The sequence below is a fragment of the Octopus sinensis genome, linkage group LG11 (genome assembly GCF_006345805.1).
Source record: "Octopus sinensis linkage group LG11, ASM634580v1, whole genome shotgun sequence".
Lineage (NCBI taxonomy): Eukaryota > Metazoa > Mollusca > Cephalopoda > Octopoda > Octopodidae > Octopus > Octopus sinensis.
In genome coordinates this window covers 29,413,100-29,425,599 of record NC_043007.1, presented here as the reverse complement: position 1 = coordinate 29,425,599, position 12,500 = coordinate 29,413,100, and the positions used below count along the sequence as shown (strand labels likewise).

Sequence of the window (12,500 nt, the reverse complement as noted above, 5' to 3'; positions counted from 1 at the left end):
ACTGGCGGAATCACCCGACCAACCGCCATTTATATCGGTTATTATTTTATTTTGAGGTAATTAAAAAGCAAATCATCTGAACAACGGGGTGGGGGAGGGGCTGCTTCCAAATGGTATCTTCTTACGGCTAGGTGGCTTAAACAACCAAACGATAATGGTTTGACAGGCTACGAAACGTATAGATTACAATTGGCTGTCTGCTGACATGGTGTGTTGGTGAAGCGGTGAAACGTGTTCGGTTATTCAACCAATCGAATCGCTAATTAAAATGTTCAGTTATTTGATTTAGTAATTCTAAATTATTCCATTAAACAACTCGATTTAGTTTCATTTTTCTTTTACAACTTGATTAGATAATTGGTGGATTTTCAATATTGGTTAATTCTTGCACAAAGGAATCGAATTAACATCGTAGAATGGTTGGTGGATGTGGATCTTTCTTTCTCTCTCTCTTTCTCTCTCTCTTTCTCTCTCTCTTCTCTCTCTCTCTCTCTTTCGCTCTTTCTCTTTCTCTCTCTCTCTTTCTTTCTCTCTCTCTCTCTCTCTCTCTCTCGGTATATATAAATAAATATATACATACACACGTACACATAAATGAAATACATGTATACATACATACATGTGCACTCATACACATAATGTGTGTGTGTGTGTGTGTGTGTGTGTGTGTGTGTGTGTGTGTGTGTGTGTGTAAACGTTAGATTTGTATTCCTTTATTCCTTTCACGTTCATTCTTTTATTCGTTTCTTCTGCTTTGAATCAATCTTTTCGCTGCAAATAGTTTTTCCCCCTCATCAATGTTCAACAGAACTCTACCGTCCACCACATAAGACATAGTCTGTATTTGCGTGTTTGTGTGTGTGGTGTGTGTGTGTGCGTATGTGTGTGTACGTATGTGTGTGTACGTATGTGTGTGTACATATGTGTACGTATGTGTGTGTGCATGTGTGCGGGTGTGTGAGCGTGTGTGTGCAAGTATGTGTATGTATGCGTGTGTGAACGTGTGTGTATGTGTGTGTGTGTGTGTGTGTGTGTGTGTGTGTGTGTGGTGTGTGTGTGTGTTATCTCGTAGCAAGTTAATTATGTTACTCACCGATGGTTGTTTTCCTTCCTAAAATAATTTTATTCAATTGTACATAAACGTGTTTTTTCTTTTTTTTTTCTTTTTTGCTACAATTGTCTGTTCCGAGCAGTCTTGTATTTAAGCCACGTGACTGCTAGACACGGGTGGCGGCGGCGGCGGGGCGGATCTAAATTATTATGAGATAATAATTAGCGACTGAGACCCTTCTCTGGCAGAAGACAATATTTGGAATCCAGATCACATCTAACTTCCCTTACGTTTCGCAACCGAAATTTACACTTTCCATCAATTCTTTCGTTGAAGAGGTTTGCGCCGTCGGCCCACGGTCGATGTCTGTTTTATCTTTTACTTGTTTCAGTCACTGGACTGAATCGATCTCAGTACCTTTTTTTTTTTAAGCCTGGTGCTTATTCTACCAGTCCATTTTACCGAACCGCTAAGTTACGGCCACGCAAACACTCCAACACCGATTGTCAAACGGTGGTGGGGGCGTAACAAGCACATACACAATGAGACACACACACACACACACACACACACACATATATCATAGATAGATAGATAGATAGATAGATAGATAGATAGATAGATAGATAGATAGATAGATAGATATGTTTCTTTATTAGCCACACAGGGCTGCACACAGATAGAACAAATTACAAGGTAGAGCTTTTCTATTGAAGGTAAATAAAAAAAAGGGGGGTGTTCGATCAAAAGGGATCGTAAAAGGAGAGAAAGAGGACAAAAAAAAGGGGGGTTTAAAAAAAGGGGGAGAGGAAAAAAAATTGATCAATAGGGATCGTTATCACAGAAATGTCAATATGAAGTGTAAAGGGGAGGACAGGTGAGGTTTACCTGTGGAAAGAAAAGCCTACGGAAAAGACCACGGTAACCTCGGTCAATGAAGTCACATGTTATATTTCTTTTTTTTTGCAAATAAGCAACTCTCTGTATTAATTTTTATAGTTCATAGAATCATAGTCAAGGTGGCTTCGTCATTCATACGTGCCATCCTTGCTACATTCACCCATCTTTTTTAAAACATTCGCTAGACAAAACTTGCCTCTCTACTCTCACTTTCTCCTCAAGTGATAGTTGAAGAAGTTGATGAGAGATGACCAGAGAGGAAAGTGTTGTCTCTAATCCTTTCAGGCGCGTCCACCAGATACATTCTTTCGCCATAGCCACAAGTATGATAAAAATAGCTCTTCCTTCCCGTTTGAAGGAAGGAGGCGTGACGATATTAACGATAGACTCGGCTGATAAACCGACACGTCCCACACGTGACAGCAGTCGTTCGACATAAGCCCACAGGGTCGGAAATTGCTGGACACTGCACGATTGCGTGCAGAGCGGTTCGTCGCTCTGCCCGCATCTCGGGCAGGTCGGCCCCGTGTTTTCGAGCCATGCCTATAGAGCTTATCCCGAACGGGTAGCGCTTCTCGGTAGCACCGCCAGGCCAGGGATCTCTGGAAGTTGTCCATAGGTCCCGGGCCGCGAAAGTCGTTGTGAAACAGGCGGGTCAGGTATTCCTCGTCGACGCCCAGGTTTGCCCCGAGCTCGTCGTCGTACCTCCCCTCCACTAATCCCAATAGAATGCTTTGGTTGTGTTGAAGTCACTCAAGGTCGACGGGACGGCAGAGTTGCTTGAGAGCAACGCGACACTCGCAGTGCCATTCGCCCTTCTCGGCCTCTTTTTGATCCACGACTGTAGTTCGGTCATGGAGACAAGTTGCGGGAATGCGTGCCTCACAAACGGCGACCACACTGTTCACCGTCGTCTACATAGAGCCGGAGATGTCGCAGTCTCAGCGCGTGTCTGCGCATCATCAACCACGGCATGCCCAGCCCTCCTTTTAACGATAGATAGATAGACAGATAGATAGATAGACATAGATATGGCAACGAAAGACGGAGATGGAATAGATGAGTTGTAAACCATTCGTTTTATTATCCATTAATATATATATATATATACATATATATATATGATATATATTATTATATATAATATATATATATATATATATATATATATATATATATATGTATGTATGTATATATTGATATATATATGTATGTATGTATATATATATATATATATATATTATGTATGTATGTATATATATATGATTGATTGATTGATTGATTGATTCTAGTTTCAGCTTATGAGCTGTGGCCATGCTGGAGCACCGCCATTTGGTGTTGCTACTTGGTTTCACTTCATGGAGGCTTTCTAGCAACTGCTATTTGGTGCATGAGAGAGTTCGATGCAGCTGCCCTCATCTGCCCCTCCTGCCGTGAAGTTGGTTCATCTGGGACACCGACAGGAAGAGATCCAGCTTCATTTTAAAGACATCTGTATCCACCCCATGCAGGTCTCTCAGGTTCTTCGGGAGGATATTGAAGAGCTGTGGGCCTCGGAAGCCCAGGCTATCACAGAATCTTGTCCTACATCTTGATGGCAGGTTTGGAGTCCTAGGCACCACGCAGTGGCGCCCAGTTCTGGCATTTGCGTAACCTCCGATGCCAAAGTTCAGGACACTTCCCTCCAGGATCTTCCAGATGTATATATGGCATATCTTCCCGCCTACGCTCCAGGGAATATAATTTTAATCTCTTGAGTCTTTCCAGTAGCTTACATTCTGCATAGAGGCTATCTTCTTTGTGTAGCTTCGTTGGATCGCCTCAAGTTCTGTGATCAACTTGACACTGGATGGTGGACCATAGCTGAGAGCAATAGTCAAAGTGGCTTAGGACAAGTGTCTTCAGAGGACCATCATGGTTTCTTGTTCTCTTGTTCTAAAGGTTCTAAGAATCCATCCAGCCAGCCGCTTACATTTCATTGTCAGTTTAGCACATGTACATGAAAGGTCGCGTCATCACTCATGTGAATACCCAGGTCACGCACTGATTGTGCCTCTGGGATTGCAATCCCTCCGGGTCCAGTGTATTCATGGGTATATGCATTCAGTTTGCATGCTGATAGTATAAAGCTTGAAACTTTCCAGCATTGAACTGCATGCTATTCTTTTCAGCCCACTTGTATATTTCGTCCAGCACACATTGCAGGTGTTTAGTGTCCTCAGGGTTCTGTATTGCCTGTGTGAAACTTTGTATCATCTGCATAACTTGTGATCGTGGCTCTCTGCGTGGCTGAGGGCATGTCTGAGAGGGCCACTATGAACAGTAGTGGTCCCAGAACAGTGCCCTGCGGAACACCGCTCACTATTTGTGTGTTAATGGAGGTGGCCCCCATTGGCTACTACCACCTGACTTCTATCCTTCAGAAAGTCATGAAGCCATTCTCCCAGTTTTCCAACTATGTTGAGATTACGCAGTTTGTGACATATCATTCCATGATCGACTTTATCAAAGGCCTTTGCGAAGTCGAGATATATCACTTTCACATTTGAGTGGTTGAGCAGCCGTTTCAGCACCCAGTCATAGTGTTGTAGGAGCTGAGTTAAACAGCTTCTCCCTGGTCGGAAACCATGTTGGGTGTCGGGCATATATATATATGGCCATAATCAAATGACTGAAGCAAATAAAGAAAAGTATAAAAGAATACGCATGACGGGCTTCTTTCAGTTTCCGTCTCCCAATTCCACTCGTAAAGCTTTGGTCGGTCAAAGGTTATAGTGGAAGACAATTGCCGAAAGTGCCGCGCAATGGAACCAAATCCAGAACCTTGGGTTTGGGAAGCCAGCTTCTTACCACGCCTGAACATTTGTTGATCACTTTTGATGAAAATTATTTCGCTAAATTTAATTATGGTCTACCTTATGAAATATGATTGTCTTCTTATTGAGTGTGTTGTTGTTTTTTTTGTTGTTTCTGCTATTGTTTTTGAAAATCGTTTATAAAGTTTCTTAAAGTCGATTATTTTTATTTTCTGCTATTTTGCAGCAATATGCCACAAGGAGAAAAAAGAAGACAAAATGCAGTTGGTAACAGCTCCAGCAATCTGTCGGAGCTCAAAAGTACAGGCACCGTTCGTTGTTCCTCAGATTTTCGTCGACTATGGCAGTCGGAGAACTTCGTACACTTCCGAGGCTGATCGACGGATCTCACTAAGCAGCAACAGCAGCCGACGGACTTCGTTTGCTTCCGAAAGCGATCGGCGGGGTTCAGGCAGCAGCTTTTGTAGTCGGCGGACATCTTTAGCATCAGATACAGACCGCAGGGGTTCAGCTAGCAGTTATTACAGTCGGAGAACATCCCTGGCTTCAGAATCAGATCGAAGAGGATCGGCGAGCAGTCGCAGTAGTAAGAGAGATTCCGATATCAGAAGTGATGATATAGAGCAAGTGTTTTACGGTAAGTTATTCAACTTAATGGCAGCCATCTTGGAAATATTTCCTCTCATTTCTTTTCTTTATATTAATAGTGTTTGTTTTGTTCTGACTTTTACCAGATTAAAGAAGTAAGAATAGGCGCCACCTATGTCATTTTTAGGACTCCAAAACTTTGAGTGGGAAGGTGGAAAGTATCATCAGACAGGTAACTCTGCTAAAGGTACCTGAGGAACAGGTGGGGGGACCACGTGATACATTAGATCTGCCACCCCATAACAATGTCTAGTGACGGGCTTCCTTACAGTTTCCGCCTACTAAATTTACTCACATGATTTTGGTCAACCCAAGGCAATGAAAGGAGACAGCTGCCCAAAGTGTCCTGCACGCACACACACACACACACACACACACATACGCATATCTATATACATAGATGTGTAATGGTGATATCTGTGTGTGTTTGGGGTTACTCTTAACTCCTCCCCACCGTCCAACTGATTATAATGATTTTTGGCATATAGGTACATTACATGTCCTGAAGTTCAAATAAGGCTGGCATATTTCGAAATCTAGATAATGCTCAGTTGGCATCGATTTTTGTGAGCTCAATCGGGCGTTTAAATGGAAATTCCCATAACGATGTTATTTTTCCTGCAGCTTATGCATTTTCCACGTGTAAAATTTCAACAAAATCGATAGAATAGTCTCTAAGGAAATGCTTAGTCAATACAAGGTCAGAGGTGGGCTTAACTTCGACACGAAAAACACGAGCAACACCGGGTCTAACCGCTAGTATACATATATATATAATATATATACGACGGGCTTGCTTCAGTTTCCATCTACCAAATCCACTCACAAGGCTTTAATCGGCCCAAGGCTATAGTAGAATAGAAACACTTGCCCAAGGTGTGATACACAGTGGGACCGAACCTGGAACCATATGGCTGGGAAGCAAACTTCTTATCACTCAGTCACGTCTGGCATCAATGAATAAGTTTTTCTTTAAGAAAGTCTGATCCCAGAGATCTGCAACAATCGCAGTCGTCCTCAACTTAAAGAAAGGATTCACTACGTGGCTGTTTGAATTGCCAGGAATAACAGTCAAAGTTTCTCAAATCAGACCCCGCTGCTTTAATAGACGTCCTATACAGAGCTCTACGCTGCATGATCTTTATGGGGTGGAACGGGGTGGTAGTTACTAGAATGTGTTTAACCAAAGACCAGTTCAGTTAGGGCTGACCTAGGCTTAGCTTCAAAAACCTCCTATTTTGCTTCTCAAAATGACTCCATGACCTCATCTCAACAACAACAACAAAATTAGTGATTCTCTAACAAATTTATTTCCATTCTTCTGCTGGATTACACTCTCCTATATTGTAATCACATCGGTAAATTCCTCAACACATAACAAAATCGAAATGAAAAAAAATGGAGATTCATACAGGTAAACACATCACCCATCTCAATGCTGTGCGCATGAATATGTCTGCCTATCTGTCTGTCAACCTTTCTGTATGTATGAATATATGCGTGCGTACCTGTGTGCGTATGTTTGTATGTGTGTATATGCGTGTATATGCGTGTCTAAAGCACGCCGTGGAAACTATCTCAGATTTGGCGGTCCCCAACACTTTCACGCTTGTCACACCTGTGTCACACCTGTATCACGCCTGTGTCTTAAGATGACTGCAAAAACCTGATGTGTGTCTACTCATGTCGCTCTTTTATGATTACAAATGCATTAGTCGTGATCTCTGTATTGAGCGCAATATATTTCATTGATAGTATATACGTTATGTATCAAGCATAGTAATATATAAATACATGGACATTTACATAGAGAGATACATACACACTTAGACGCATACATGAATATGTGTGTGTGTGTGTGTATAGATAGATAGATAGATAGATAGATAGATACATACATACATACATACATACATACATACATACATACATACATACATACATACATACATACATACATACATAGAGAGAGAGGGAGAAGAGAGAGAGAGATATATATAAGCGCTCCTTTTCTAACACTGTAAGAAGAGAATCCATTTATATAATTTGATTTTTCAACAAATGTGAAGCAAAAATAATGGCTTCTACAGTAATTTAAGTCTCTGAGAGAATACATTAGAGAAGGACACAGAGAGAGAGGGGGGATGAGGAGCAGACACGTGATATACAAACATACACGCATGCATACAATCATATATACATGTATACAGTTATACATACATACCTACATAAAGTTATGTATACTTACATATATTCATACAAAAATGTATGCAGGTGTGTGTGTGGTGTGTGTGCAAGTGAGTGAACAAATGAACGAAAGAAACTAACACTCAACACATTTGGTTAAAGTTACATGCATTCAATAAGAGTTTCGTGGGCGTAGGGCACGTCCACATCATCAGATGTTCTGTGGTAGAATACAAAGAATTTAAAAGCTATTTAAAATGCTTTTTTGGTAAGAATTTTTACGCCTACATAAGTCAGTTCTTCGTCGTAATTATTTTTGCTATCAGTTATTTTATTGGGGGCAGACAGAATGCTGGTGTCGCTGTGTCGGCATTTGAAATATCACTATTTCAACATCAGCTCTTTACAACGTCTTCTGCACGTGGTAGGACAGATAAACTTTTTGGCGTCAGATAGTCGACATTCTGTTAGATGTGGTATTTCAGTGCAGCAGTTATCACGTGGGAAGATCAAGGATTTGATGGTGTCACGTGGCATATCTGATTTCGTGACCAACATGAATTATAGTAACTTGTAATCTTAACATGCAGCAGGAATTATAGACTCTGCCGTGTTGGGCGTGAGCCAAATAGGTTCATGGTAGTGTGTCCGTATTATCAGCGGCCAATTGCTTAACAGAGCTTACCTCTAATGGCTACAATAAGACAGATCATTTTTACTTATTGAGGGCTACTTAAGGCTCATAATGTATATGGAGTTTCTCACTGAGGCAAAGTTAGCAATTTTGAGCACCTACAGGGTAAGGAGAGGCACTGTCACAGATGTCCCATGGGATGTTGGGGAATTCGTTTCGATAGTCCTACGGTCTCGAGGTGAAACAAGGAAGAGCGTTGAAGTTTTCCCTGTCCCTACACCTAAACACCTGAAGGTTTGCACGTGCTGCATGTATCTTCCGAAAAGGTTTCCGAAGGATATGTAATCCTGGCGGTTATATTTGGTTCAGTGTCATAGTTTCTTCAGATGACATTCGAACAGCATTAAAAATGACCCTGAGGATGTTGCACCGATAATCAACAGCAAGATGCACACTTAGCAATGTGCAGTGGTTTGCAGCTGAAACGTGCGTAGGTTTAAGAGAAGAAAGATGCAAATAAAATTATTTCCTTATCTGTATCTTTTATATATATACATACATAAAATATATATATAAATTAGAGAAAAAACACTATTATGTAATTCAAACAATGATAGACATAAACCAAATCATAAAGAAAAAATAAAATATATTATAAAATATATAACTAGATCACAAAAAGTACAAGAAAATGAATAAACAATATATGATAAGTAAAAAGACTACGTACGTTTCATGGCTATAATTTCAAATCGAATTACAATTAAATTTAAATTTAATCGAAAAACAAATCAATTTAAAAGTATAGTCACTCCTCAGGTCAACAATAATAACAATAATAGTTAAATAAATAATCAAATAGAATTAAACAATATTTCTTAAAGAAATAGAATCATGATTGTTCTTATAGAAGAAACTCCGTTAACTAAATTTAAAACTTAAAAAGTAGAACCAGGTGCCTATAATACATTTATCATGTTAAAAACCTAAGGTAAAAAAAATAGAGTAAATAGATACAAAAATATATTTACCTGTGAAGATATAATTTAGCTTTGAGAATAACATTAACAAACTATAAAATATCTTTTCACTAGCTATACTCTAATATTTTTATTTAATATATATTGTTTATTCATTTTTTTGTACTTCTTGTGATCTAGTTATATATGTACAAGGGATGAGAGTATGCGGGGTAGAGACAGGCATGAAGATACACACACACACACACAACACACATATATATATATATATATATATATATATATATATAATATACCACATATATATATATATATATATATTACCAGTTTCAACCAGAGGCGGAAGCCATGCTGGAGCACCGCCCTTCAGTGCGATTGGGTTCTTTTCTAGTTTAGTTTTTGGTGAAGGAAGCAGTTGGACGGAGATGCTCTTCATTGTTGCTCTCACCGCGACATCGGTTCTTCTGGTATTTCAAATAAAAATTGTCCACACGCTCTTTCAAGACCTCAATATTGGGTAAAAAAAACATTGTAAATCTCTTGCTGACTTTTGAGTCATTTCCCCCCACACAACATCTGGCAATTTTAAGATGTAAATATTCGGCTCCAAGATACCTGCGACTTTCTGGGTTTAACTAGTTTGGTGGCGATGTGTTTGTATTCTGTCGGTGCCGCTGTTAAGAAGAGTCATAATCGAAGAGTCATATTTGAAGAGTCATACTCGAAGAGTCAACAGCTCTCATCATCATACATGCATGTATGAATTTCCTTGAATTTGTGTGTGAGTGTGTATGTATGCGCGCGCGCGTGTATCTATGTACGCAAACATGCGTATATATATATATATGAAAGAGCGAAAGAGTTTGTATTTAAGCATGTGTATAATTATTTTCCAATACATATATATATAGTGTATTTTCTCCCCCCAAATCGTCTTCTATTCCTTGATTAACTGATTTCTCTCTTTCTCCGATCTTTGATCGCTCTCACCTTTATCCCGAAAAAACATTTAATACATACGTACACACACACACACACACACCACACAAACACACACACACAACACACACACACACACACAAACACACACACACACACACACACACAATATATATATATATATATGTTTAGATTTAGATTTATATATTGCTTAAATTTAGTCGCTCTAACTGGAGCATATATTATTATAAAAGATATGTAATATTAGATATATATATATAAATATATATACATATGTGTCTGTGTGAGTATATATATATGTGTGTGTGTGGTGTATATATATATATATATATATATATATATATGTATATAGTTATACATACATGCATGCATACATACATACACATGAAGGTTGGAATCTAATTCCTTTACAAAAACTTTTCTTCCTACTTTCTTTTTAATCTTTAGTTATATCTTTTATTGCTGTTGCTCCTTTCTTTGTTGTTGTTGTTGTTGTTGTTGCTGCCGTTGATGCTGTGATCTTCTTCCCAATTTCCTTCTGTTCGTGTATTTCATATATGCCCATTTCCCACACACTCCCCCATTTCTACATCTCGTTGCTCCCGATGCCTCTCCTGGCTTTTCTGCAACACGGTGCTCACATTTTAGAGAATACAATATGCGTTTGTGTGTATATATGCATATAGATGTTTGTATATATATATATATAGATATAAATATATGTAAGTATATGTGTGTGTGTGTATGTGTAAGATACATATGGTCAATGTTTATTCTATCGTGATCCTAAATATGAAGTAGCCCTAACCCCACCCCACCCCGTCCTCATCTCATCCACTCGATCAAAAGGCGGAGGGATGGCGGTAGGAGGAGAAAAAAGTTATTCATTTATTGATAGCGTGAGCACAAATGGTATTTAGAATGTAGTTAGCTCATGGATTGTTTGTTGTACGTGTGTGTGTTTGTATATGTGTGGTGTGCAATATATATATAAGATATATAATATATACTATATATATATATATATATATATTATATATATATATATTATATATATATATATATATAATATATACTCAAACCCTTTAACTCTGATATTATTGCTATTCTGTGTAAGTCGGACATTTTTATATGCACACATATGTATATTTTTTCATATTAAATACATTTAATATTTTTTGTATATTGACTTGCTTACATTTACTCCTATATGTATGTATGTATGTATGTATGTATGTATGTATGTATGTATGTATGTATGTATGTATGTATGTATGTATGTATTTATGTGAATGTATGTATGTATGTATGTATGCACGCATGTATGTATGTGTGTGTATGTATATACATACGTACTATTCTTAAACAAATATATTGACAATGAGTTCAAAGTTTCGAACAGTTAAACCGTCCAGAGATGGCTTCACTGATAGAAACTTCGAAGTGATTGTCGATAATATTCTTTAAGAATATTAAATTTGTACTCAACAAAATTATAGAGTAACCCATTATATAAATGCAATTTTTTAAAATTAAAACTGAACAAAAAGCAAACCACCACACACACATACATACATATATAATCTCTATAGGATTTAATCAAGTAGCTACTACGTAAAAACCAGTTTAGGTAAAAATTAATAAAGTATTTAATTTTGATTAAATACTTTGTGTGTGTATATATCATATATATATATATATATATATATCTATATATATATATATATACAATTTATAAGTAAGGGCAAAAGAAAAAATTTCTAATGCCAAAATATGCCGAAAAAAGACATAACGTCAATAACCATGTATTTTATCACTACAAGCACGTGTTCGAAAGAAAGTCGACAGAAATTTCTTTAAAAAATCCCGTTATTACCATATCTTCTTCCATGGGTATAAGTAAGTATTTCACTTATTTCTTTGCCACATTTATCACTGATGAAGGGAAGGGTCTTATGAACTAACTCTGAAATCGGGTCCGATATGGTAATAACGGGATTTTTTAGAAATTTCTGTCGACTTTCTTTCGAAACACGTGCTTGTAGTGATAAATTACATGGTTATTGATGTTGTGTCTTTTTTCGGCATATTTTGGCATTAGAAATTTTTTCTTTTGCCCTTACTTATAAATTGTTTATAAATTTAACCTTTAAAGGTACTTTTTAATATGCTGGCCATTGATAGAATTTTTTTAGAAAAATTTTATCCTACATTAGATATATATATATATGTATATGTATATATAATACACATATATATATATATATATATATATATATATATATATATATATATATATACATATATATATATATACATTATAT

At 37.7% G+C, this 12,500-nt stretch overlaps 1 protein-coding gene across 2 annotated transcripts in view; it reads left to right on the top strand.

Moving 5' to 3' along the window:
• LOC115217583 (synaptotagmin-7-like) overlaps positions 1-12,500 on the top strand; it is a 185,169-nt gene that overhangs the window by 121,688 nt on the left and 50,981 nt on the right. For both annotated transcript variants that reach the window (XM_036507278.1, XM_036507277.1), the window contains exon 3: positions 4,994-5,404. In XM_036507278.1, coding sequence (XP_036363171.1) covers positions 4,994-5,404 — 411 coding nt within the window. The remainder of the gene's footprint in view (positions 1-4,993; positions 5,405-12,500) is intronic.